Source organism: Dunckerocampus dactyliophorus, chromosome 9 (genome assembly GCF_027744805.1).
Source record: "Dunckerocampus dactyliophorus isolate RoL2022-P2 chromosome 9, RoL_Ddac_1.1, whole genome shotgun sequence".
NCBI lineage: Eukaryota > Metazoa > Chordata > Actinopteri > Syngnathiformes > Syngnathidae > Dunckerocampus > Dunckerocampus dactyliophorus.
In genome coordinates, this window is record NC_072827.1 from 25435309 (window position 1) to 25461776 (window position 26468).

General features: G+C 40.5%; 2 protein-coding genes across 12 annotated transcripts in view; one reads left to right on the top strand and one right to left on the bottom strand.

The window, feature by feature from the left end:
- Positions 1 to 6690, top strand: part of LOC129187956 (inactive dipeptidyl peptidase 10-like) — a 137891-nt gene extending 131201 nt beyond the window's left edge. For 3 of the 10 annotated variants that reach the window (XM_054787814.1, XM_054787822.1, XM_054787824.1), the window contains one exon: positions 143 to 6690. The gene's annotated coding sequence lies outside the window, so the exon portion shown is untranslated. The remainder of the gene's footprint in view (positions 1 to 142) is intronic. The other 7 variants (XM_054787819.1, XM_054787821.1, XM_054787816.1 and 4 more) reach the window with 7 other exon arrangements.
- LOC129187958 (inactive dipeptidyl peptidase 10-like) overlaps positions 1 to 26468 on the bottom strand; it is a 53978-nt gene that overhangs the window by 20529 nt on the left and 6981 nt on the right. The window contains exons 2-13 of one of the 2 annotated variants that reach the window (XM_054787828.1): positions 19549 to 19585; positions 18080 to 18175; positions 15901 to 15995; positions 15689 to 15763; positions 8679 to 8731; positions 8485 to 8566; positions 6827 to 6947; positions 5689 to 5843; positions 4504 to 4601; positions 4295 to 4418; positions 4151 to 4189; positions 1272 to 1379 (exon numbers count right to left, since the gene is read on the bottom strand). In XM_054787828.1, the coding sequence (XP_054643803.1) occupies positions 1272 to 1379; positions 4151 to 4189; positions 4295 to 4418; positions 4504 to 4601; positions 5689 to 5843; positions 6827 to 6947; positions 8485 to 8566; positions 8679 to 8731; positions 15689 to 15763; positions 15901 to 15995; positions 18080 to 18175; positions 19549 to 19585 (1083 nt within the window). Of the gene's footprint in view, positions 1 to 1271; positions 1380 to 4150; positions 4190 to 4294; positions 4419 to 4503; positions 4602 to 5688; positions 5844 to 6826; positions 6948 to 8484; positions 8567 to 8678; positions 8732 to 15688; positions 15764 to 15900; positions 15996 to 18079; positions 18176 to 19473; positions 19586 to 26468 lie in introns of both variants that reach the window. The other variant, XM_054787827.1, reaches the window with a different exon arrangement.

The window sequence follows — 26468 nt, forward strand, 5'->3', positions numbered from 1 at the left end:
GAAGAAACCCTGAGATCCAGGAATACTTATAGCGCCATTATTATCATTATCATTATGATCATTGTCACGTTTTGTTATTCTGTCCAGTCTTTATTTTGTATTTGTTCCTCCTACTGGTTTCTTTTTCGTATTTCCTCCCCAGATTCATTTACTTCCGGTGCAAGCAGAGCACTGAGGCACACCTGCAGCCGTTTTCCAATTCTTGGTGTTCTTAAGCACAACGGCTGTGGTAGGACGCCATCAGCTTGTTCCTCTTCATCCACAATGCTTCATACCACGGCAAGAAGTTAGAGAGCTGTCTTCCTTCCTTGTGTTTTATCACAGGTTAGCATTCCTATTTCTGTTTTTGGTTTTTGAATACAGTCTGTTGTTCTGCTCCAGATGCCCTATTGATCTAGCTTTTTTTCCCTGTTGGAACTTTATTCATTTCACAGTGCTTTTTTATGTGTACCTTTGTCTGTCTCTCTGCCTTTTGTCTCTGCACAGACTATTGCGCTGTTCATGAGCAAGCCATTCAAGAAGTTATTTTTTGCCAACTTTGCCTCTGTCTCGACACCCAGGTTCCAATCCAAAACCCAAACATTGCAGCTATTCTAGTGAAACAACATCAAACCATTCTCAACTTTGTACAATTAAGATTTCAACCAAAGTTTTGGGGAAAATGCTTTAAATATTGCAGAAATACCCTGCCTGACCTTACCTGAACTTTCTTTTCCAGGCATAAACACAACTGTACAGCAACATAACATCTCAGCTATCAGCAGTACACCAAACACATTGAAATAGCATGCTAACAACATCATGAATTGGTGGCAATGGTGGACTTGGCTCAGCAATTAGTGACCAGCTCGGCGGCTGGACGCTTAAGGCACACGACACATACGATATCACAATATCAAACGAATGATTTCTGATTGTACCATTTTTTGCTGCTGTTGTTGTTTTTAGTTTTCTTGTTACATTCTATTTCTAGATTGTGCCGTGGGCCAATAAAAAAAACATCCACGGGCCGAAATGACACCAGGGCCACATTTTGGACACCCCTGCACTATGCCAAACATGTGAGGTATTACAAAAAGGAAACCAAAACAAGAAACCGTTTTTATGGTGAAATATGAAGGTCAAGCGCATCTGCAATACAACTCATCTTTTGTCATTAATGAGGAAATCAACAAATAAAACAAATCTGAGGTCGTACAGTGTCACAGAATGGACAATGTTGGAAAGGACAAGAAGTGCTGTGCGCTTTGTTAAGTTTGTAAAAGTTTTACTTGAGTAGAGATCATGGTCACGTGGTGGAAAGTTCCAAGACCACCGTGTTTTAAGGGCAGCGTCATGAAGAATATGGTGTCGTCCTTTGAAAAGAATGGCTCTTCATTCTAGGAAAAACACAGCAATTGAAATGTTTTCTCATACTGAGAAAGTTGTACAAACAAATCACTGAACAACTATTTCCAAGAATTGGTGGTCTGTTAGGCAGTGACATCATTCAAACATCAAACTTAAATTTTTGATGATCGTGTTTACTGTTTCAGCACGTTCATAATTACAAAGCGTGTGAACTCTAACTAATCTAACTAATGACCTTGCTGTTGGTGCAATCAGTGGTAATAGTGAAGAAAGTAAAGGAGTAATTAGGGTCACTATTGAAAGAGATGCTCCTTATTACAAGCCAGTACACAGGCTACATTATTTCATAGCTGTCATTTAACAAGACAGGCCAATTTGGCGTGCTGGTGGAAAAAAACATAATACACAGTAGCCTGGAATGTGCTCCATATTTGTGTTTTGTGTTTTCCTGGAGAATGACCTCTGCAGATTGCAGTTTTTTTCTCCATATTAAAAGAACTAACTGCTCCTGGCCATCTGTCATTACAAAGTATACTAGGGGTGTATAAGGGTGTATAAGACGCACTGGTGTTTAATCCACACGCACCAAATTTAGAGTGGAAAAACTGAGGAAACTATAAGAAAAGTCATAACGAGCTTGTCAGCCCATCGGCAATCGCAGGAGGTCACTACTCGATATAACAGCCTGACTCACGGTGCCTTAGAAAGAACGCTAAAATCATCACACAGCAATTTCATATGACACACAAAAGGTAGCAACACAAGTACCAATACGAGTTTAGATTAAAAAACAAACGTCTTCCGATCATGCGTTTCTTCCCAGCAAAGCATTGCATTGGCCATGGCTCCCAGGGCACTGCAACGACTCATTCAGCTTCCTCCGTCCACCAGAGGGAGCCTGCCTGCAATGATTCATTCCCTATTGTCATGTTCTGTGTGCTGCTCTGCTGCCCTCTATCTGCTATGGGTTGCAGCACACCACCGAGCCTACCAGGAGGAGCTAATTAACACACCTGTGGGCAATTACCAAGCTGCAGTCTGACTTGCACTTGTTGCCAGATTGTTACCTGCTCTTCGCCTGCTACCGGCTCCTTCCAGCACCGTGCTTTTGCGTCAAGCTACTCTCTGGTCCTTTTTTGCTTTTTATTCTGTATGTACCTCAGTATTCCCTGCCAGGCTTTTTCCCTGCAGTGGTGAGTGTTACTAGTGCCCGTGTGTCCTGCTTGGTTCTCAGCAGCGTTTTCAGTTAGCATTTTTCCTTTCTGCTACATTTTTTGCAGCACCTTTTAGTTCTAGTTTTTCCCTGCTTGTTTGCCGTCCTAGCAGCGTCTTTTGTTCTTAGTCTTTTCCCTGTGACTAGTTTTGTGTTGTACTTTGTGGTTTTGTGTTGTACTTTGTTTTTTTCCACCTAGTGGTCACCTCTGTTAAGACATTTTTGTTACATGGACTGTCTCGACTCTGCAGTTGGGATCCAGTACTCTTGGCCTCAGCCAATCGTAACACCTACTCCCTCTGGTGGACAGAGGCAGCTCATTGTAGCGCACCGGCAGCCATGGCCAATGAAATGTTTTGCTGGGAAGAAAAGCATGATGGGAAGCCGTTAAAATAGTTGTTTTTTTATTCTAAAGTCGTATTGGTACTTGTTAAGTATATTTCTTACCTACCTTTTGAGTGTGAAGTTGCTGTGTGATGATTTTAGTGTCCTTTCTGAGATGACACCGTGAGTCAGACTGTTCTATTGATTAATGACCCCCTGCGATTTCCAGTAGGTTGACAAGCTCGCCCTGAGTTCCCTTATAGCTTGTGATTGGCTCCTGCCAAAGAAAGAGCTACTGTTTCCTCACTGACTCGTGAGCGGCACAGTATTTAAACTACTAGTAGTAATTCTGCAGTAAAGGAGATGTCTGTATAAGCCGCAGGGTTCAAAGTTTAAGAAAAAAAGTAGCGGCTTATACATTAAGTAATTACAGTATTAGATTTTGTCAGTTGACCCAAGTGCAAAGATATGAACAGTCCATATTTGTTATGGTAGGTTTATTGTAACAGAAACAGACAACACAATTTGTATTTGATTGAGTGAAATAAGTATTTGATTCCCCACCAACCAGCAAGCATTCAGACACCAACAGAGCGGTTATATGTACATGAAACACACAAATTAGTCCTGTCCCTCAGGAAAGTACTTCTTTGGGCAAGACCAAACAGCTGTGAAAGGACCTCAAGGGAGAATATTGTAGACATGCAAGACTGGAAAGGACAATAAGACCCTCAACAAGAAGCTTGGTGAGAAAGAGACCACTATTGGGCTAATAATTTATAAATGGAATAAAATAGAAATAAAAAAATATAAAATAAAATAAAAAAAAAAATGACAGTCAACAGCACTCGCTTTAGAGCATGCAAGATTTAATCTGGTGGACTAAGGAGGATTGTTAGAAAGGTGAGTGACCAGCTGGAGCTGGTTAATGATATCAGCACAGTCACCAAGAAAAGCATTTAATAACACACTTTGATTTCATTTTCATAGTCATGACACATTTTTTTCATCAGATAATCAATCCCTTGCTACTCCATGTAAATATTAGCCATTTTTGAACTGTTTTTGTATTTTAAGGATTTTTGTTACAACGAGCCAGCTAACACCAATGTCTAACTTCACTGCAATCTACTGCGTTTTATGAATGATTAGACAATGAAGCCACATTAGCCTGTAAATTGTCAGTTGTGTTTGAAATTAAAATACAAATAATTACATAAAAATGTTTTTGGTTTGCTTTGACAGACTCGACCATCTGCTTACCTGGCGATCAAGCCACTCGTCTGATATCATCACATGTCTCTGAAATGAGGAGGGCAAATATATCATCATGCTTTCATCATGTGACAGTATATTTCTGATGACACGACAATTTGTAAAAAAAAAAAAAAAAAAAAAAAAAACAACCTTTGTGCACTTGTTGGTGAGTACGTCACAGAGTGAAAGAATGGACATGTTTTGCGCCCGATTCACCCAGCGCACAGCAAGCTTCTCCACGGTCACCCACTTCACCATTGTGATGTAGTATTGACTATAAAGGACAAAGTTAAATGTTGTGAGAAAATAGGTAACACAGTTAAATTTCTCAATTATTTGCAGTAAACGATCTCCGTTACCTCTCGTCCAGACTCTCAGGAGGTAACAGCTCAGTTGTTTGGGAGCTGCCATCGAGAATTACCACATAGAGCTTTGCAGTGGGATTGATTTGACCCATCTAGATCAATATAACAGAACAAATCAGTTGAATGAACCCATCAAATCAAGTACGACAAACAATTTGTGGTGCTCTGCATGAACAGTGATGACAAAGCAAAACATTGCTTATTCATATCCCTATGTGGTGTCATGATAATGGAACGACAGGGAGGACTACCGCAATGATTATACACATTATTATACACATATGCACATGTAGAGAACAAGTTGGAAGATACAACGTGCAGGCCCTGGAGCAAGCAAGAAAATCATGGTTCATGTTTTTATTCCTTTCTTCATAATACCTGCACTTTTTGCTCTTCGCTTGCTGGAAACCGTGGACTTAACATTGTTTTCAAACCAGAACGAATGCATTAATCAGTTCTTTGGCCTGAATGGAAATATGTTGTGACAACATTGCTTAAAAATGATGGCAAACCTCCTGTTAGCTGCAGTTACCCCCTTCGAATGCACAAAAATAAATGAGCAAATTAACCCATGAGAACCCACAGCCATGTGTGCTGAAAGTCAAATGATGGATGATGTACCACAGACACACTACACAGAAGACATTTTTGATGTTTTTTTTTTCTAAAATACTACACATTCATGTCAAAGATGTGTGATGTTAACATTTTTTAGATACATCGTTCATGGGAAATGTACTATGCTTTTTTGAAAAGAAGTCACAGCAACACTTTTTTGTGTACCACACCACATGCATCTTGCGCGCTTATGCAGGTGCATTGCAATGTTGAATTTCCCTCACTTGAAATGTGCTCCGAGTTGTACCAAACTATCCATCCATTTTCTATGCCGCTTATCCTCATTACGGTACACCCTGGACTGGTCGCCAGCCAATCGCAGGGCATGTACTGAACTAACTGACTGACATTCACAACGGCGCCACATAAGTCTGCAGTGGTGTTAGTTATAGCAATGGTGTGGTATCAACACACACTAGGGAGGAGTGTATGCCTTTTGAAATAATTTTATGGTGGGTTTATTTTAACAAAGAGAGACAGAATGTAAAAATAACAACCAACTTACTGTACTCTCACTCCAATACACAGTACGAGGTTTGGGGATCAATAAGTAGTTCTCACCTTAGGGTAAGCATACTCTTTACTCCTGGGGTAAACCGAGCCAATGTAACAGGGCAATAGCATCTTTGGAACCAGGGAGTCATTGATGGTGAGGTAGGCAAGTCTTGAACCATCAGGTGACCACCAGTGGGCTGCCTGAGTGTGCAAAACCTCCTCTGGAAAACAAATAGAATCCAACTTGAAACTGTGAACCAGGAGCTACTAACGCATTAGGTACTTGTGCTTAATAGCAGTCACTTGGTGTAGAAATGTGCCCGTAATACATGTTCCCCTACTATTTCTCTTACTGGGCACGCCATGAAACATTCCATTCTAATAACATGTCAGTGATGTCACATTTCTGTCTGAAAACTCTTTCTTTTCAATGAATATACTTGTATATATAAGTCAACCTGTTTCCAGCCAAATCTGGTGGATGTTACTGTATGCCATGCGTTTATTGTTGTATTTCCCTATTTCTGCCTTTTTATGTTTCTGCTTCGTTTTTGTCAGATAGCTTTGTCTTGCGGCTGGGGTCGGAGCAGAACGAGGCAGATGGACGCATTCGGCAAATACTCTGATTCATAAACCCTGCATCCACACCAGTGCCAGATTATTCAAACATGTAAACAAAGCATTCAGCTTTTCGGTGTGCTTTTCAGTGTAGTACTTGACACAAATTTCACATTTCAAACCTTGTTGTTTATACACATATACTACTACACATATACATATACTGCTTAATTTTTATTCTTATTTATACTGCACTGTCAAAGTATCTTTTCCTCCAAATTCCTCATGGTTCTGGTCTGTTCTGTGCCAATACTTCCATGTTCCCATGTTCTTGTTTTATTATGTTCAGTCTTTTTCGTTATTGCTAGGTTTTTGTTGGTACTTTTTATTATTCTTTCTCCAGTGTCTTCCTCAACTGCCTTGTTACTCCCTTCCTAGTATGTTATTTTCCCAGCCTTAAGCCCTAATTTCTGTTTCTCTTTTGGACACTTATTTAGTTGGTCGTTTTTTCACCATAGTTGTTGTTTTTTGTTTGTGCTTTGTTTTCACATTCACATTCACGATTCTCTTGTCTGCGTCTGGGTCCAAAACATACAGTACATGATTATATTAGGATTATAATGAAGATCGGAATACGATATTGTACCTTCATACAGCCAGTCTGCAATGCCGTTAAAGATGACACCGTCTTGTCCGGAAGATGTGAGTCTCCATGAGCTACTCCGAACATCTGCTTGGTAGTAAATGTTGTTCTCAAAAATGTATATCTGTGAGATAAACAAAGATTTTGTGGGTTTATTGGAAACAAAGCCACAAAGCTCAACATATTGTGAAAAAATATACTATACTGTATGTACTGACACCCATCTTTGTATAAATCATTTCAAGAGGAATATGATCTCTTTTGCATTCCACGTGTTTTATCTGCCAGACTCAACATGCCATTACAAACAAAACTAAGAAAACTATTTAAAAAAAAGCATACCACTTTATGCAACTATATTAAAATTAAACTATGAAAGGTAGAACTTTCATACTTAGACGGATCAAATAACTACTATGTAGCACATTTATTTGTCGTGGCTTTTATTTTGTATCGGTTGCCTCCCGCTCCGCCCCGTGCCTCTGCCCCAGATGCCCTTATTTCTGGTGAGGCAGAACAACGAGGTACACCTACAGCCGCTTCAAAATGTATGCCCTACTTAAACTCCACCGCTGCAGCAGGAAGACGTCGGACTGTTCCTCGATATTCCGCTACACTCCCTGATCCTAGCTACAATTTACATTAGAGCTGTGAGAATTGCCATCATTTGCCAACTTCCAGTTCCAGGCCAGGTTTTTACCCTTGTGACTGTTTTTCGGTTTGCTGCTACCTACCACAGTACGATTAAAGACTTCTTTTGTGATTACATTCTGTGCGTCTTCCTGCCTCGCCTCTGTTGTTTCGTCACAGCAGCCTTATTCTGTTCCTTTTTGTTCCTTGTTATCTAGTTTTGAAGCCACTGTGTTTTTTAGTTACTTTTTCACCATCGCCTTTAGTTAGCGTTATCTAAGCTTTTTCCCTTGTTTTCTTTTGTGCTTTGTTCTCATGGACTTTGCTGCTCTGCATGAGATCTCTTTGAAAACTAGTTGTCCTCCGTCTCTGCATCTGGATCCCAGCAATACACAAAGTGTCACAGTTATGCTGTTCATAAACAATTTGTCATGCAGCAAATTGCAGCAATTAAACAGTGTACATGTTAGAGAATGATGTTGAAGCAGCAGGATGCTCCCAACAGAACGTCCAATATGTTGACAAATTCTACTGCATACACACTTGTTACCATATAATGTTTTCATCTGGGCAAAAATATATTTGTTTCCAGTGACTAAACTTCAGTGACTTGTGTTGAATAAATGGATACTCTCATAGATGTGGACTTAAGACCGTTATGTAGGAAAACATATGAACTCGTAAACATTACTTGGGCAGATGTGCTGTGGTACATCAGGGACAGAAGCTTCCCCAAGGCGACTATAGATAGGAAAATATCAAGATTATGTTGTTCAGTTGGTTAGTTGCCATGATGCACAACAATGACTATTTAGAGCACTATGGCAGTCTGCAGAGACCAGAAATACTCATGCAATGTTGCCCTCTGTAAAAACAGTTTGATAAGAGTAACACGTTTTTAATCACTTATACTTCTGAATATTTGCCGTACCGTGCAGTATTGGCAGCATCCACACTGTTAATTTCATAGTAAGGTCTGAATCTGCAACCTTTTTTACTGTTTTCATTGTGTAATTTCCTGAGCTGCTTACCAACTGCTGACCACCGACACCCCATGAAGCAAACTGGAGGACTGAATCTGATACTTCTGGAGGATTTAGCTCCAGCACTTCTCTGATCAAAGAACGATAATAAAATAATCAACATACACAAATCACAAAATCTTGTTGGAGCCCAATTATTACAATACAATAAAAAAACGCTTGGCTGGTTTTTGCTCACTTACCTCGTGTTTAGGTTGAAGATAAGGTACGACGCTAAGAAAGAGTGCTGGTAAACCTAAAACACAAATAAAAACACTTCACTAAATCAAAAATACACTGATTAGTTATTAACATTTGACAAGCAAATTGAAATAAAATCATAAAAGTGGACATACGTTTCTTTATTTTACACACAAAAGCAAATACTATTGAAAAAAAATGGTTTGTTTGCGCTTTTAGCCGGCATTCTTTCAGTTACGTTGCTGTATAGCATGTATATAGTGATACAAGCGTTGTAGCAGTTGCCATAGCAACACACATGCAACCACACTGCCTCCAGTACTGTACAAATTGAATGCTGCTGCTGCATTATTCCTCTGTGTAGTGAAAACTTTCCAGGTCTTCTTGTTCAGCAACCTTCTTCGTTGAAGTGTTGTGTGTGGTGTGTCTTCCATTTTCCTTGTAGTCGAGATGATGTGATTTTTCATATTTGTCCAACGCCTTGATGTTTTGAACAAGTACTTTGGCTTCTTCCAGTTCTCAATTTAAATGGAAGATTTTTCAGCTGGTGTTTCCAGTGTTCTTCATTTTCCCCTGCTTCTTGTGCTTTTTGTGGATGTGTTGTTGTTGTTGCGTTCTGGCAGACTCATTCATGTACTTCGAGGGAAAGGCTTCTTGAGACGTCATCTGTACTTCTGTGAAGAAGGTGTCGGACGTTTCGCTCCTCATCCGAAGAGCTTCGTCAGCGAACTAATAAGTGCTGGTAGCCTAGGACTTAAATACAGTAAGAGTGGGCGGAATTGGTGTGCCAACACCCTCCTTCTATTGGTTCCTTACACTAAGCCTGGGCGGAGTAGTGGTATAATCCTCTCCTGCTATTAGCACCTCCGATAAAAGGGAAGTGTCGCTCCCTGAGTTGGGTATGAACGACTCTGATACTGGCTCGTTAGCATCTATTGTTCTGGCTCGGCCCTGCCTTCACCTCATTTGCAAGACTAAGAGCTGTGGGTTTTGGTCTCAGTAACCTGCTGAACACAGGGTCCAAATTAAACCTCAAACCACCATTCCGATTCAATGATGGGTTCTGTTGTTTGACAAAAATAGCTTCCTTTACTCCTCTTTCAAACCATCTGTTTTCTTTGGCCAAAATCTTTACCTCGCTGTCCTCAAAAGAGTGATTGTTTGCTTTAAGGTGTAGATGTACTGCTGATTGAGGACCACTGGAATTGTCCCTGCGATGTTGATAAAGCCTTTTTTGGAGCATTTGCTTAGTTTCCCCAATGTAGTGCTCTTTGCATTCCTCATCTTTACAGGGGATGGAATAGACCACATTGCTCTGTTTTTGGTTTGGAGCCTTGTCTTTAGGCACTAATTTTTGTCTCAGGGTATTTACTGGTTTGAAATAGGTAGGAATTTTGTGTTGCCATAAGATCCTCTGGAGTGCTAATGGCGGGAGAGGATTAGACCTACTCCGCCCAGGCTTAGTGTAAGGAACCAATAGGAGGAGGGTGTTGGCACACCAATTCCGCCCGCTCTTACTGTATTTAAGGCCTAGGCTACCAGCACTTATTAGTTCGCTGACGAAGCTCTTCGGATGAGGAGCGAAACGTCCGACACCTTCTTCACAGAAGTACAGATGACGTCTCAAGAAGCCTTTCCCTCGATGGACAACTCCTGTACGACTGAGAGCCTACACAGACTCATTCATGTACTGTATTTTCCGGACTATAGGGTGCACATAAAATCCTTACATTTTGTCAAAAATGGACTGTGTGCCTAATAATCCGGTGCGGTTTACATATGGATTAATTCTGGTTGTGCTTACTGACGTCAAACCAATTTTAAAATCTGTCAAAATGTTTTAGTACGACTTTGGTAAACTATGATTAAATTAAGTGCATCGCTTATAGGAGCATTACGGTAGTTAGAGGCCTCACGGAGTAATACTACTGAGCTGTGCTTCAACATAATGTTATGGTGTGCAAGTGTGATAAGGACCCCAAAACGGCACCTCTTAGAGACGTACTTACGAAGCAGATATCAAACTTAAGGCTATCAGTCACGCAGTAGAAAATGGGAATAGAGCAGCTGTGAGAGAATTCAACATTAATGTATCGATGGTGCAGAAGTGGAGGAAGCAAGAAGACGAAGTGCGCTAAGTTAAGTTAAGAAGACCCAAAAGAATTTCAGAGGGGAGAAAATGAGATGGCCACAGTTCGAAAACAAGACTTGAACAGTGGATTACTGAACAGAGAACAGCAGGTAGAATCATCTCTACAGTCTCTATTTGACTCAAGGCAACAGCGCTATCTGCCAGTGGATCGTGGAAGCCTGGGCTAACGTTTCAAGTGTCGTCCAAGCGTTCACGAAGGCTGGAATCAACACTGAACAGCCACTTAACAGCAACAAGACTGACTCGGATAATCACGAGAAAAATACTTCAATAAATCAGGTGCCGGTAAAACAACAGAAAACGACAGAGCAGCAACAGGTCAAGGAACCGTCTCGGTGACAGCACAGGCGAGCTACACAAAGGCAATGAACCAGCGCCGTACCTGCGACAACGCTGGAATTTTAAACTCCACTAATTGAGATCGACAACAGCTGTGCATAACACCACTGGAGTAAAGCGGCTGCAGCTTCCCCTCAGCAGGAAGTGCAGCACTCCAAATTAAGAGCTCAGAACAGGAAGTGATCACTCCTGTCCTGCTGAACATGACACTTTGATGCATTTGTGGAATAGGAGTGAGCTGAAAAAGTGAGCGTATTGTTTGGTATTTTAAGTGTTACAACTGAATAATGTTGAGTTACTGTGATTCAGTTGAATAAAGTGTGAGTAATCTGACTGTTTTGGTGCACCTAATGTGCTTTATAATGCGGTGCGCCTTATGGCCGGAAAATATGGTAGGCATCTGATCCTTTAGCAAGAAGCAGTAAACCTTCTTAATTTAATTCTTTTCCTACCATTTTATTTATTTTTTTAAATATTTCTTTATGGATTTAAGCCAGAAAAATTAGAACATCGTTAAAAACCCTCATATATAGCAGTTGTACTTTCCGTCCCTGATAAAATAAAAAAGATAAGGGTGACAGATGAAAATTAAGCCTGTTACGGATTTGAATGCTCTCAGAGGACGGCATCGCTCTGCTTGTCTTATGATGTACATCGTAACAGAAGGCTTATACATGAATTACACAACCGGTGATGCTTTGTTCACATCTGCGTAATCCCTATGATGCTTTATGAAGCACCTATTTAGAACTGGAGCACGAGAGTGGAAATGCATTTGAAGTGACAGTTCAAGGAAACACAAGCACAAGACAAAATAGCTATGCAATCATGCAAGTCCATCATGCCAAAATTGATGCTGATGATGATAATCAGACCACAATAGCTGCTCTCAAAAGAGAAGTGGGTGTCTGAAAAACCAACACTCTTGTACTGCTTCTATTGCTGTGATGAATTTCCACATTGATAACTGCCAACAATGGTTGACCTCAGAATATCACATTTTCTTCAGTACAAACACAATAAGAAACGTTTTTGATATGACACAGCATTAGCACAAGTACTAGTGAACCGGGATTGTTCAGCGACCAAGTCCTTCGACTGACTAAATGACAAGGAATATGGAGAAAGCGCGGTAACAGATAAAGCGGAACGCATAAAAAGAAATAAAACATCTGTGGAATCTTTTGACAGTGTTAGTGTGTTATTTATCATATTTGTTACTGTGTCATTCTGCCGTTTGAATCTGGGAGCTGCCAAACAAAATTCCATCATGAAAATTCCAAATAAAATGTCGAAAACCACTGGAGAATATAATGAAGTTCTGGGGGTTTTCTCGCCATATTGTTTATGCAAACGCAACTGCTCTATCAGTCCTGTGGGTAGAGAGCGCCTCCAAAAAGATCCACACAGAGATCATTATCAAGCGTGATAAGTTCAGTGACACCACAAGCTTCCTGATGCCACTGAATGCACCAGCAGAGAAGCCACATATTGTGATTGTGGTATCGGGTAACAACGGCATTCAAATGTGATAAATGGGCAACTTAAATGAAACATCATCAGCATCAAGTGCCACACAGGTTCTGAAGCAAAACAAAGTAATGCTATCTTGAAACTAACATCAAAAAACTATTTCTGAAACCAGACGCTCTGCACTTTCCAGCTATGTACATGTCATTACGGTAATGCATGGGACTGTGCTCCAGCAGCTCTTAGAATGCATAGCTTTGATGCAGAGTGCGGGTTTGTTTTCAAAGAAGAGTGAGCCTTTGTGATGAAGACGGACAGAGAAGCAAGCTCGGATCGAAAGGTGACATTTTATTGGTCATTTTCTTACCGTTGCTTTTCATGTTTTTCCCATGATTTTCTTTGATGGTCAGACGTAAAGACTCCTTCAAAAAATAAATAATGGCCCACATTTCACATACTCTATGATGTTCAGCGTATTATAGTGTTGTAGTTGAAATTATAAAACCAACATCTTTTAATCCTTTATTCATTGAAATGTAAAGAATACATTTTGTTTTTGAATTGGTTATGATATCCTGATCTGACACTTAAAGCATGCAGTACTGCAAAACAACTGCCAGATATTACAGTGAGAACTACCTTAGTAACAGGGACAAAAGCGCTCTGTTGTAACAAAACACCGCTCTGCTGTTTATGAAAGCCTCATCTTCGGGGAGCTGCTGTGACAGAGTCACTTAGCTTACTGTAATGGCATTAGAATAACTGTGGTTGCTCAAATGGTTGAAGAGTTACGGTAGTGTTATACCAGCACTGCAAATTTTGTCACAAGCTACAGCTTCGTGTTGAAAGGTTGTGATAAAAATAATAAGGAAAAGTTGAGCGAGCCGGATGAAAAACTTTAATGGACAATATTTGGCCGCAGTTGACCTATCCCTGTGATATAACACAGTTGTACAAACACCTGGGGTTCCTTTTATCAACCTGTGGATACAAAAGTTTCTAAATTACTTCATACGACTGAAGCTTAGAATGTGTGTATGTACAAAAAAAAAAACATTTATCAAATGTGCCAACACCAGTAGAACACACACCAGTAAGTAATGTCTTTCTAAATTCCACGTGTTCCAAACTACCACGGTTGTGCATGTTTAGTATCATTTGCATTTAGAAACGCCTCCTACTGACCATGTATGGTAGCAGCGCCCCCTTTAAGAATGGATGAATAATCTTTTTCCCCTCTCAGAAATCCTGTCAGAAAGGGCAAAAAAGAGGAATTTTTCCAACCTCTGAGATTGAGGTACTTGTAAGGGAAGTACAAAGAAACCACAAAGTACTGTTTGGAACACTTCATACTGTGACCAACATCAGAAAAAAAAAATCAGCTTGGGAGAAGAGAAAGGCTGCAGTTAATTCTGTTGGATCAGAGGAATGAGCAGTCTCAGATATGGAAATGGTTTGACATCAAAGTCAGTGCCAAAAAAAACGTGTCACAGTACACATACACGAATTATGTGTAACTGGAGGAGAAGCAACAACCCGGCTTTCACCCATGGATACCCGTAATTGCCAGCATCATGGGGGGCCAAGGCATTACGTGGGATTATTCCTTGATGGAGACACAGGCAATCTCCCAACAGAAAGAGCTGCACAATCAACCAGTCACACTGCAGGTGGTTGATAAACACTTATTTGGACAGTTTAATATGTGAAAATGTAAATAAATGTGACAAAAATGTGATGTTCTTTCAATAACTCATAAACTCCAGTCAGTCCCGCCTGCGCTTAGGAGCCTAAGGTGGCAGAGGAGTTAAAGGAACACCTATTTCCCATTCCGAACCCCATTCGGTTCATCCTGGGGGCAGGGTGAGGGTGCTGATGGAGGCATTACTGCAAACTTGACAAGACAGAACCAGATCCATGAATGAAACAAAAAAGCAACTGACAAAGAAGACGTGATGGTGTGACATCGTTATTTCATGTCAGCTTGATGGTGATGTCTGCATGGGAACTTGATGTTGAAGTTGGGACTAGAGAAATGATTGCATCCAGCAGTGCTGGCATGACTCTGCTTAGTGTTGGCTGAGAAATGCCAAATATGTCTCTAATCTCCCGCTGAAACGTTCCGGTGGCCAAAAATCCCAGGGTAGACAGTAAGCGGGATGAACTCTGATGGCTTTGGTGCGTTTTGTCTCTCGCTCAAACATGGGTTGCAAATCACAGCATAGATCCTTCAGTATGTTTTTGGGGAAGCGATACCTGCTGAGAAACCACTCTGTGCTCTCACTGGTCGGATCAGCATGCTCTTTGAAAACTCACTCCATGCCGAGCGCACCATCCTCCAAATCCTCCAATCATGCAAGATAAGCCATGGCACGTGCATTTCAATTTTTCTTTTCAGACTGTCCTGTCACGGCTTTTATAACCTGCTATAAACCAATTATTCAAATTGTCTACTAAATTAGTAATAAACAAAATGTGTTAATTAGAGGAAACTGTCTCTAAGTGCGTTCTCTTTGTCGTGCCACTGATGCTACCACTAGGTTTTGTGTGTGCTCACGGTAAGAGTTGTGCTCTAATTAACATGTTCCTACGCACAAGTGCATGTTGGTAAATCCCATACTTTGCATGGGAATGTTCTTACACACTCATTATGTACAAATCAGTGCATGCGCATGCTTGATAAATGAGGCCCCTGGTGTTTATACAGGAAACAATAATATACTGAGCAGAATTTCATAGTCTGATACAATCTATTCGCAATATGATTTGGGGGAAAAAAAAATCCAACAATAAGCAGGTCAAAGTTAAACCTTCACTTAAATTATTCATAGTAAAGTAACTCCAATACTTCATAGGGATACTGCAGTATGTAAATGTGTACCCCCTTGCGAAATCACTGTTGACTTTAACTCCTTCACTCTAAGCAGAGTGATATCTTCATGTTAGTCACACCTCCTTGGCTCATGAACTATAAAGCCTTGGTATTAGTCGCTCCGAGTCAAACACCACCACCACAATCTGTATGCAGCACAACTGCTAAGAACGCCTTACCTGTCTGACATCATATCCCAGAAGAACGAAGTTGAGATCTGGAGAAACCGCAAACTTTGAGGCTTTAAAGGTGGACTTTGGGGATAAGAAGATATGAAAGACATGTTTTTAAATATAATCCAAAGGTTTTATACAAACGTTACAAAAGCCTGCCAATGTGTTTTTCTTCTGTTGTTTATTTGAAGTGACAAACAGTGGCATTATGCACTTACAAAAGTTGTGTTTTTCAGCAAGAGCTCTGTCTTGTTGCTCTCTGTGTTGATTTTCAATAAGTCTCCATCCCAGCTGAGGAAGATAACGTCTTTCTCTAAAACAAGACATTGATTTTACTCGTGAAAAGTTACAAAGCTGGAGAAGGAAAAAAAAAATCCATCAATGCTTTGCTTACCATATCAAAGTAAAAAGACCAAACAATTGCTTCTGCCTTTCTCTCTACAAACCATGAGACCCATGAGAAGTCATAAAGTCCCTAAGTGATGTGTAAGAAACATTTTGGAGCCGCTGTCATGTGACTATCCCAGGATACGGGTTCCCCAAAATGCCAATGTGTGAGGTAGGCGAGCTCATTTCCAAAAGATCATTTTTTTTGCCATTAAAATTCATTTTAAAGCCATTTAACAGGTCTAAGGCTTAAATAGGGTGCCAAAAATTGCAATGAACTGTTTTTACTATATTCAGTACATTCATATAAAACAAAAATCTATGAAATATATATTGTCTAATCCATCTATTTACCATAGTAGGGGTGTAACGGTACCTGTATTCACAATTCGAAGTTGCCTTGCTCCTTGCGTTTCCTCAGTTTGTTGTGTGCTTCTGGGCATTTGAAGATCTTCCTTTTTGATTTTGCATTTTTTATCCTGGGTTTCCCCAGTGGCCGCAGCGTTCTTAGGTAGTTAATACCATTTTTTGCTGAGCTTCATAACTCTTCTTGCTTGCTGCCATCACACCACACCTGAACTGTGACAGGTTACCTGCAATACTTCATGTGTAATCCCAAAAGTACATTCGACTCCTTCCTGTTTGAAGCCACACACTCCCATAAATTATGAATACAGTTAACAAAAAAAAGAGACTCAGTTACGTACGAGCGTGCGGCGGACAAATACATATGTAGTCGCGCATCACTACACTGAAGAAGGACGTCACTTTTGTTCTTTTTAGCTAACGTTTTCCCCTTCATTATGTCTCCCGAGCGTGAGGCAGACTCTTCTGATAGCACTGTGTCAAAGAAAAGGAAAGTGAAACGTGAAGTGTAATTAGACGTCGTAAAACGCTGATTGGAGAAGTAGACAAATCAGCATTGGCGGCATGCCCAGTCCAACGCCACGGCCATCATCAACGGTAAAGATGGTATCTTTGAACATGTGAAGGGTTTTGCGCTGATGAAATGGACAATGAAAACTAAGCAGCATTGTGGTGTCATTATCGAGACTTCCTCCTCCCATTAAAGCCTGTCTCTCCCTCCCTTGCAACGCCCCTTCTAGTGTGCAAGACAACCACAGGGGTACAAGTAAGGATTTGTTCTTTTTTTTAATTTTTTTTTGGTTTTATTTAATTCTTGTATTTAATCTTTGTATTGCTGTATTTTAGATGTCCTTCATGTGTTCTGTGTACAGCATGAGGGAGCTAACAATGCACGTCATGGGACAAACCTATTTCCACTATAGAGCCCTCTAAAGAAAACCTCCAACAATGTTTGATTGTTTTCTATACATGCTGTGACCATGCACCATGCATGACACACACACAGCAGGTACATTAATGATAACATGTAATACTTACATTATTTTGCCGTATTTTGATCATTTTAAACATTACCAGAACTTCTTTCCAGGGATTTCACCTCTAGTGCTACTTCCGTCAACAACAGTAGCGTGTCAAGCTTGTTTGCTACTACTAATCATGGCAGACTTTGTGAGAGCCGCCGCCGCCGCCGACTACTTTTGGAACTTCATCTTTCTGCGCCTGAATATATGGAGGATGAGCGACAGGTTTTAGAAGCTAAGCCAGCAAGAAGAGATAGTGACACTTTGTAGCAGATGCGGTTTTGCAGGGTGCAAAAGTTCTATCACTCTCGCAATCGGCAGGTAAGTTCCAAACGGCAGACATGTTTGTTTTGGGTTTGGCACGCTTGGGCGGTGTGAAGGACAGCGGGCGAGGGACGCTCGCTACAGGCTGCATGCTGCAATAGTACGAGCCAGAGGTGATCGGCTTTTGTGATAAGCGTTATCGGCATATGCCGATCACATGCCTTTTTTCCAAAATGAACCGAACAGTGAACTTAATACCAATAAGCTACATTCCCATCCGTGATGATGGCGTACCATTACACCCCCAGCTATTATATACTGTATAATATGTGCAGCTTGTGTTCTTAGAAATACATACCACTAAGCCACTTTGCCTCAGGATCATGTATTTGGAAGTTCCTATGGAAGATGTCATCTAGGGTCAAGTGTGAGCCAGAAAATTCCCCATAATTATCTACATAAAATAAAAATCACATGAAGTTTAAAATTGGTGTGTACACACGCGCATACACACACACACAGACACACGCACACACACACTCTCATACAAACATACATACAGTGGATCCACGCATATTTGTGGCTTTTTGGTTAAAAAAAAATTACTTAAAGTTTCTATTCCGCTTGCCCTCAATATTGAGTTACAGGGGTATGCTGGAGCCTATCCCAGCTTTGGGCGCCAGCCAATCGCAGATCACGTATAGACAATCAGCCATTCACACTCACATTCATACCTATGGACAATTACAGTCTCCAATTTACTAAACTTACAGATTTTGGAATGTGGGAGGAACCCGGAGTACCCAGAGAAAACGCACGGGGAGAACTTTCAAACTCAGCACAGAGAAGCCCAAACGGATATACGAACCCAGATCTTCCAGATCTCCTGACTCCTGACAACATGCTAACTACTAGGCCCATATGTAATATTACTACATTTTTTATCTGATTAGTCACAGATTTCAAATTAATGAATCATGACCATCAAATATGTCTGAAATATGCCAATTTTTACTTTATTTTATTAAAAGAAAAATCCGTGACAGGACAGGATTATATATATTTGAATGTATTAACAGCTTCAAATGACTGAAAATTAAATCAAGCTGAAAGATACCACACATATCTAGTCATTAGTCTTTATCAATAGTGTTATTATGAGCAATGAGGGGTTGCCTTTAAAGACACCACGTCATTTAAACTGAATTGACACGTTTTGAGTCTATTTTGTGAGGTTTCCGAGGATACTTAAATACTAATAAGAATATATACTTATTGTTTTTCTTTGTTTTTCTGTTTAATTAGACCACACATACACGCATAATAAAGATGATGTAATTTTTGGAATTCAGAGTGTCAATGAATGCACCTCATTCTGGTGAGAATGAGGACTTTTTGTTCTGAGGAAGAACAGAGAGACATGTTTACGATTTGGGGATACGTATATGGTGTTAAAATTCCACTAACCAAAATATCCCAGCTTAATCCCTTATCCTAGTTTTGTGCCTCTGGCCTCTGCTTTGCTGCTTTGCTTGCCCTGTTTATTTTGCTACTTTGTTGTGTTAAGTACCTCCCAACGTAGTTTTTGCAGCTACAAAATTTTATTCTGCTTTCCTTTTGTTTTTTCCCTTTGGTTTAGTTAGCTTCTACGTACATTTGTACTGCGTGTACTGTGTGTTGTTTGTGTGTGGTACCAATGCTAAACAGTTATTGTTTGAGCACACATACAGTACTTTACACCTTTTGTCTCACCTTTTGATAGCAGAACAATTGACAGTCCAATGAGCGAAAGCACCACCACAATAACGAGGAGGGAGATAGAGATACCTTTCCAGTTCCTGTCTGGTCCAATTGGCCCATTATCCTGAAAAGCAGAGGAATCAAAATAAATATATCTGAAATTACTGTTCTTTGCATGTTACTCAAATTGTCTTGGACAAAATAAACACATGAACATCTTGAGTAGAGAACTTCTGCTGTGGATTTAAAGTATTCTATGGAATTTGTGGCCCCAAGCATTGATTCACTGATTCCTTATTAGTCTTTCAGGCAACTTTTATGTACATTTACATGTTTTTTGTCAGCATTTTTTCAGTTAGCAGCCTTTCTCAACCTGAGGATTGATGACTCCACGGGGGCTGCAAGATAGTGTATCTCCAGGTGGTCACCAGATCATTGTGGAAATATTTACTTTTACAAAATTAATATTAAACTACAGAAGGCAATTTGTGGAGAAATTGCATGTAAATGCTGAAGTGATGATGGTGAACTTAAATGTTGTGGAATTATGGGAAAAGTGGGAATTTTTGGTATGTGGAAAGCTGTTGTCCTGAAAGGTTTGATGCTGTAATAGTTTTAATCAGTTGAGAAATGTGGAACCGTGGACATTCATTTCAATGGGAATTTTTGGGTCAGAAAAAAAAAATCCAGGAAAACCAAAGATTTTGGCAAGTGGAAAGTACCCTGGATGTCCAGAATGAGCTTAATGTTTTGATGTTGGAAGCTTTGTGTTATAGTTGACAAAGCAAATTAGTGTAATTCCTAATAAAATATCTCATTAATAACAACTTACATTTTTAGAATAAGCCGCAGGCCAATAAAGACCAAGCTGAGTGACAAAAATCAGCCCTGGGCCACACTTTGGACACCACTGGTTTACAGTAAGTAAGAGTTTGAACAGGGTGATGATAATTTGTGTTTTGTTTTTTTACCTGAAGTGCAGAATTAATAGTTGTAGTGTTTAGCACCTTTTTCATCTCTTCTCAACAATGGCAGCACACTGCTTTCATCTTATGCACTCATCCTTGTCCGTTTATGTATTTCATGGGAGGTGACGTGTTCAAAAGCAGGTGCACCGCACCTGGAGGTCGGGGCCAGGAGGCAGGGGGCCTGGCGGGCACCCATGCTGAGGAGCTGCGTCCAAATTTGCCTCCACGCATTGCCAACACAGTTGGGCACCTGCATGAGGCCAGGCAGCAGAAGTGGGACACCGCCCGCGTGGCTGTTGTCACCCAGCTCGCCGCATCCACACCGAATGCCATCACAAACATTACATCACGAGGTGTTTTTTTTTTTTACAGTTTGGATAGGCACGCACGTGCGCACACAAATACTATGCAAAATGAATTTAAAAACGGGTGTATTGTCCTGCCTGTACAGGGTGGACGAACGGTCCGCTTTTGTATCACGTACCGTTGCATCCCTAATATACACACATAGCTTTACATCACAGCTTCAACTGTGACTATGTCTGACAGCTAATCAAGCCAGAATGGGACGAGGAGAGGTGAACAGTGTTTTTGCATCTTTTGTAAATATGCAGTTGTTTGCTTCTAATTTCCTCCATTAATTGCTTTCAACCCTTCTGGCCTGACGACTACTTTACAGACCCAATCTCAAATCAGGCCAGAGTTTTATGTCACTGCTGTCCAAACACAATCAGCTGGAGAGATTATGGTCATGCAAACACACCACAATGCAAAACTCACGCCGACCCAATTCCCAATTCCAAGCAATGGCATATGACAGACATTAAATTCTTTTGAGGAATCGCCTCTTCTTCTCTTAAATGTTCTGTCCCACTGTGATTTATTTTCTACATTTTTATGTCTACCCAATAACTATGCATCATTCATGAGATGTACCGGTCATACGGTGGCAAGTTAAATGACAAATGCTAAACCGCAGCAAGTACAGGCAGGTTTTCTTTGAATAACTGTAACATAAAATAACACAAAATGTGTGACCTTGTCTCTGCTTACAATTTGTCCATCAGGGCCCGGTTGTTCAAAACTCGGTTATTTATTTAACCACTGGTTAAGTAGACTTAACCGACCGTTATCTTTAACGGCACCGTTATGTTGTTGTGCAAACCTCAGTTAACTTTAACTTGACGTCAAAGTTAACACACCTAAGGACCACCGCTAACTTTTTAACAGGTGGTTAACTCTCATAATGGAGTTTGCGGCTAACGCTGCCTTCATGATGCCATACAGTCATGTGTCCTTACGTGCATTGCTGATGTCTGGGTTATGCATTACTTCACACTTTACTGTACATTGCAGCTTTTCAGCACAAGACAGAAAAACATGCTTCTAACTGCCGAGATTTGAAAGGAAACTTTTATTGAACCGTGTTAAGCTTGCAAATTCTATCTTAATCATGATTAAGATCAACAATTTTGATGGAGTAACTGTTCATAGAGCTCTTTGAGGCTTCATCGGCGTCACAAGATTGTATTTTTATGAACTTGCAATTTGAGGCGATGGTTACATTATTTTTAAAGCTGTCCAGAGGAATTGTAAGTATACCGTGTCTGATGATGTACATAGTCTTGCCTTTGCAATGTATGAAAGCTGTGTTCTGTACACTTGTGTCGTTTATGCATGAATAGCTATTATACGTATCATCATCTTGGCACCAATAGTAGGTTGAACCCTAAAACTCTTACTTTGAAGGAGAGCCGACTTGTAGTTTTCCAAACTATAACAACTTGTGCTGAGCAAAATATTTTTAACCAAAAACATTTTTAATTGTGTCGTTCATAAACTGCCCGCTTGTTTTAATTCGTAAAACGTTTAGCTTCATTTGATGCAGAATCCAAGTTCAACATTTTTAAGTTAAGCGCGTCTGGGCTCTTACTTTGAAAGCTGGTAAGTAGTTCCGGTATCCGGCGTAGGGCCCGAGGTTCATTTTGCCGTAAAGCTGGAAACTATGTTAAATATTGCTTACTTTAATTCCTAATATATTCAACTCAAATATTTTTGTTTAATTTTTAATGTGTTAAATCGTTTTGCTATCAACAAAATGAGGAATCGTGGGATATATTGGCGCCGACCTGTGACGTCCACCACGCGGTTAACTTTGACGGTGTCGTTAACTAACACCGTGACTAACCATGTTTTGAAGAACGCATATTTAACGGTCGGTTAGCTAACTGCGGGTTAAGAATTTAACCGGTGGTTAGGGGTTAACCAGTGGTTAAAATAATCATGAGTTTTGAACAACCGGGCCCTGGAATGCAATGTAATGGACTTCTGTTACAGCATGAAGTCTGCTGACCTTGTCTGAATGATAACGCTGCGTCCTGCTGATGAAATGTGCTCATGCTATGTCAAAGCCAGTGTTCCATCAGAAGTTAATCCTTTTGGAGGACAAACAAATATGATAAATGTGGTTTGAGCATTACACTTAATAACTCCTATAAGGCCATATAAAGCCTGTTAAGATTTGTAATCTGCCCGGCCCATTCATTCATTCAGTCATTTTCTTAAACCTCAGGTCGCGGGGGTATGCTGGAGCCTATCCCAGCGGTGGTAGGTGGGGTACACCCTGGACTGGTCGCCGGCCAAATGCAGGGCACATATAAACATACAACCTTTCACACTCCCAATCATATGTAGGTACAATTTAGAGTCACCATTTAACCTAACAGTGACGTTAGGAACATTAACCTATCCGGCCCGCCCAACTTTTCCAAATAATTTGGTCACACTTCACTGGTCACTACAATAAGGTACACAAAAATACTGTAGATACTGAGGAACAAATGAAGAACTAAAGACTAAAGCACATTAATTTAGACCAGTTACTGAGGAACTAATGAAGAACTAATAAGGAACTAATGAGTACAGTAGTTACTGAGGAACTAAGGCGCATAGATTTAGAGTAGTTATTGAGGAACTAATGAGTAACTAATGAGTGGTGGTTAGGGTAAGGGTTAGGTAGGTTCGTTCCTCATTAACTACTGGAATTTTGTGTACCTTATTGTAAAGTGTTGCCAATAATTTTACCAAAACCAAAGCAGACATCGGAGACAGGATTTGCAACACTGCTTTTAACTTCCTGGAAGTCATAAACCATTTGTGGAATCAAACTAATAATAATTAAAAAAAAACTTATTCACTAAAAACCTGAAAAGACTAAAGTCCTTGTATAAGTGGATAGTACTATAAATAAATAAATGAAGGGTGTAACAATACATGTATCTGTATCGAACGATTTGATGAGCACTATGAATCGAACGATACTGTAACCCAGATGTACAGTAGGTGTCGCATGACATCAGTCAGCTGACATCAAAATCCCCATAGGCAGAAGCAATCGGCGGCTTCTGTTATGGCTGCTGGCAGACTGTGTCTCAAGCGGCATGCAAAATTGCATTTTTCGTCTTTATAATCCAAATTCCAGCTAAAATAACTTTAATTTAAATACATTCGTCCCTCGCAATATTGCGGTTCCATTATCACTCTCTCAATGTATCGCGCTTTTTCAGAAATTAATTAATAAAATTAATTAAATTAATCAGTAAATGGTCTATTATTCATAAGTCATGAAGTTAGCCATGGCATGTCCGACATGATAGCGTGAAAAAAAGTTCTCCTCCCATCCTGTGTGGAAGTTTTTGGCTTCTTAAGTTTAGAAGAAATAAATTTGAGGCTAACTGGTTAGCTTGGTAGCTTGCTAGCCAGCTGCCGTCTCGAGTTCCTGTAGCATAAGAGTTGCGCAATGTGGCGTAAGCAATGAATAACAGGAGTGTAACAATGACGATAGGGGTGTTATTTAATATCCACAGGGCTCTAATATTGTTAAAAACCCTATTTAGAAAGTCATAAACAGGTTTTCTCTGCTCTGTCTACAAAAATATTCAATTTTCTAACATTTCATCCTATACAGTGGAAATTAATTTATCGAGTTCGGGTCTGGAAGCACCGCTGTAAACGAGGGATGACTTTACTGAACCAATGTTGGTAATTTCAATAAATACTGGTTTTAAAAAGGCATGAGCATGTCTTTTTTGTATTTGAAAAAATATTGAACTGTGAATTTTCTGTAGCCTGCTAACTAACACGCAGAGAAACAAACACAAATACTCCATAATTGTTTTACTTTTGAATTTTGATGGCTGGAGGGCTGGAGAAAAGCAATTAAAGCAAAGAAAATGCAGCATGAAGCCTTAGATATTGAACTCTCAGCTTCTTGGGGGAGAAATGGATGAGTTACTCGATGGGCTATCTCCTGACTGCAGCCTTTCATATTTCTATCGATGAATTTAAGATGGCCACAGAGATGGAGAGGGAGGGCGAATCTAAGCCTAAGTGCACAAAGTCATTCATCCAAATAACATGATGATATCCTCTACTCATTTCATGTGCGAGCTCATCTCCTACCTGGTCTGGAAATCCGCATTTTCCATTCTCTATATACTGTGGCAATCTTGAGTCGCACAGGAAATGGTCAGAGGCATTTCAGCTTGGTCAAAGAGGTTTGCTCTTTTATTCTGAAGCAAGCAAAAGCCAACAGAGCTGAACAAGCTCAACACACAGTCAATGTTATCCCGAATTTTTCAAGTGTCTGAGCATACACAGAAACGACCTGAGCATTCCTCGGACGTCTGTCAGCGCCATCAGACGTGCACACTGTGGTATCACACCTGTCCAATACCTGACAACTGAGGTATTCCAAATGCCATTCTGCCGTATTCTGCATATGTGTGGATTCAAACAGACGGTCAGGGGTATTTCACAACGTACCTTTCTTTATTCTCAACCTCAGACAAAAGAAATCGTAGAACTTTCTCATACATTTAACGATCTGAATCTTGTAGGATAACTCTAGTTGATATGTATACTTTAATTTCCTTATTTCACTTTCACTTTCTGTTTTGCAACAGCCTGTTCTGGCACTATTTAATCCTGGAAATTTACTTGAAATTGATGCCATATTTTTCTGTATGTTTACTTTTGTCTAAAAAAATAAAAAAGGAAAAAGAAAATAGTCCCTTTGATAATACAAACTCGGCGTAACACTTCCTGTATCCGGTATGCCTGACCGTCAAAACAAAAGCACGGAACGGCAGTAAAACATGCCGGTTACGCCACACAGTCAGTCCACACTTTTTACTCTGACGTCTGGCTTGCTACTTTGGTTTTGCAGCATGTCTCCTTCTTAAAATGGGGGACCACCACCCCGGTCTGCCAATCCAGAGGCACCGGCCCTGATGTCCACGCAATGCTGCAGAGTCATGTCAACCAAGACACGCCCACGCATCCATGGCCTAAAGGAACTCTGGGCGGATCTCATTCACCCCCGGGGACCTTGACAACCTCAGCCCCACAGATAGGAGAGCCCACCGTGGAGGCCCCAGACAATGCTTCCTCATTTGAAGACGTATTGGTGTGATAGAGGAGGTCATCGAAGTATTCCCTCCACCGGTCCAAAAAATCACAAGTCGAGGTCAGCAGTGCACCATCCCCATACACCGTGGTGATGATGCACTGCTTCCCCCTCCTGAAACAGCGGATGGTAGTCCAGAATCTCTTCAAAGCTGTCCGGAAGTTGTTCTCCATGGCTTCTACGAACTCCAAGTTTTTGCCTCAGCGACCGCCGGAACCGCAGACCGCTTGGTCTGCCGGTACCTGTCAGCTGCCACCAGCGTCCCATGGGCCAAAAAGGCCAGATAGGACTCCTTCTTCAGCTTGATGGCTTCCCTCACCACTGGTGTCCACCAACGAGACTATTGCCACGACAGGCACCAACCACCTTACGGCCACAGCTCTCTTTTTCTATGGGAAAATTTGCTTTGGTTTGAGTCTGTTTTGGTTTGAATCGGACCTTCTGGAACGGATTAATGACATAATGGCAAGGCACACTGTAACAGCAAAACATACATAGCCATTGCTACTAAACAAAACTAACAATAAACATGTAGATAACAATTATTTCCAAAAGTGCCACAAGGCATGCTT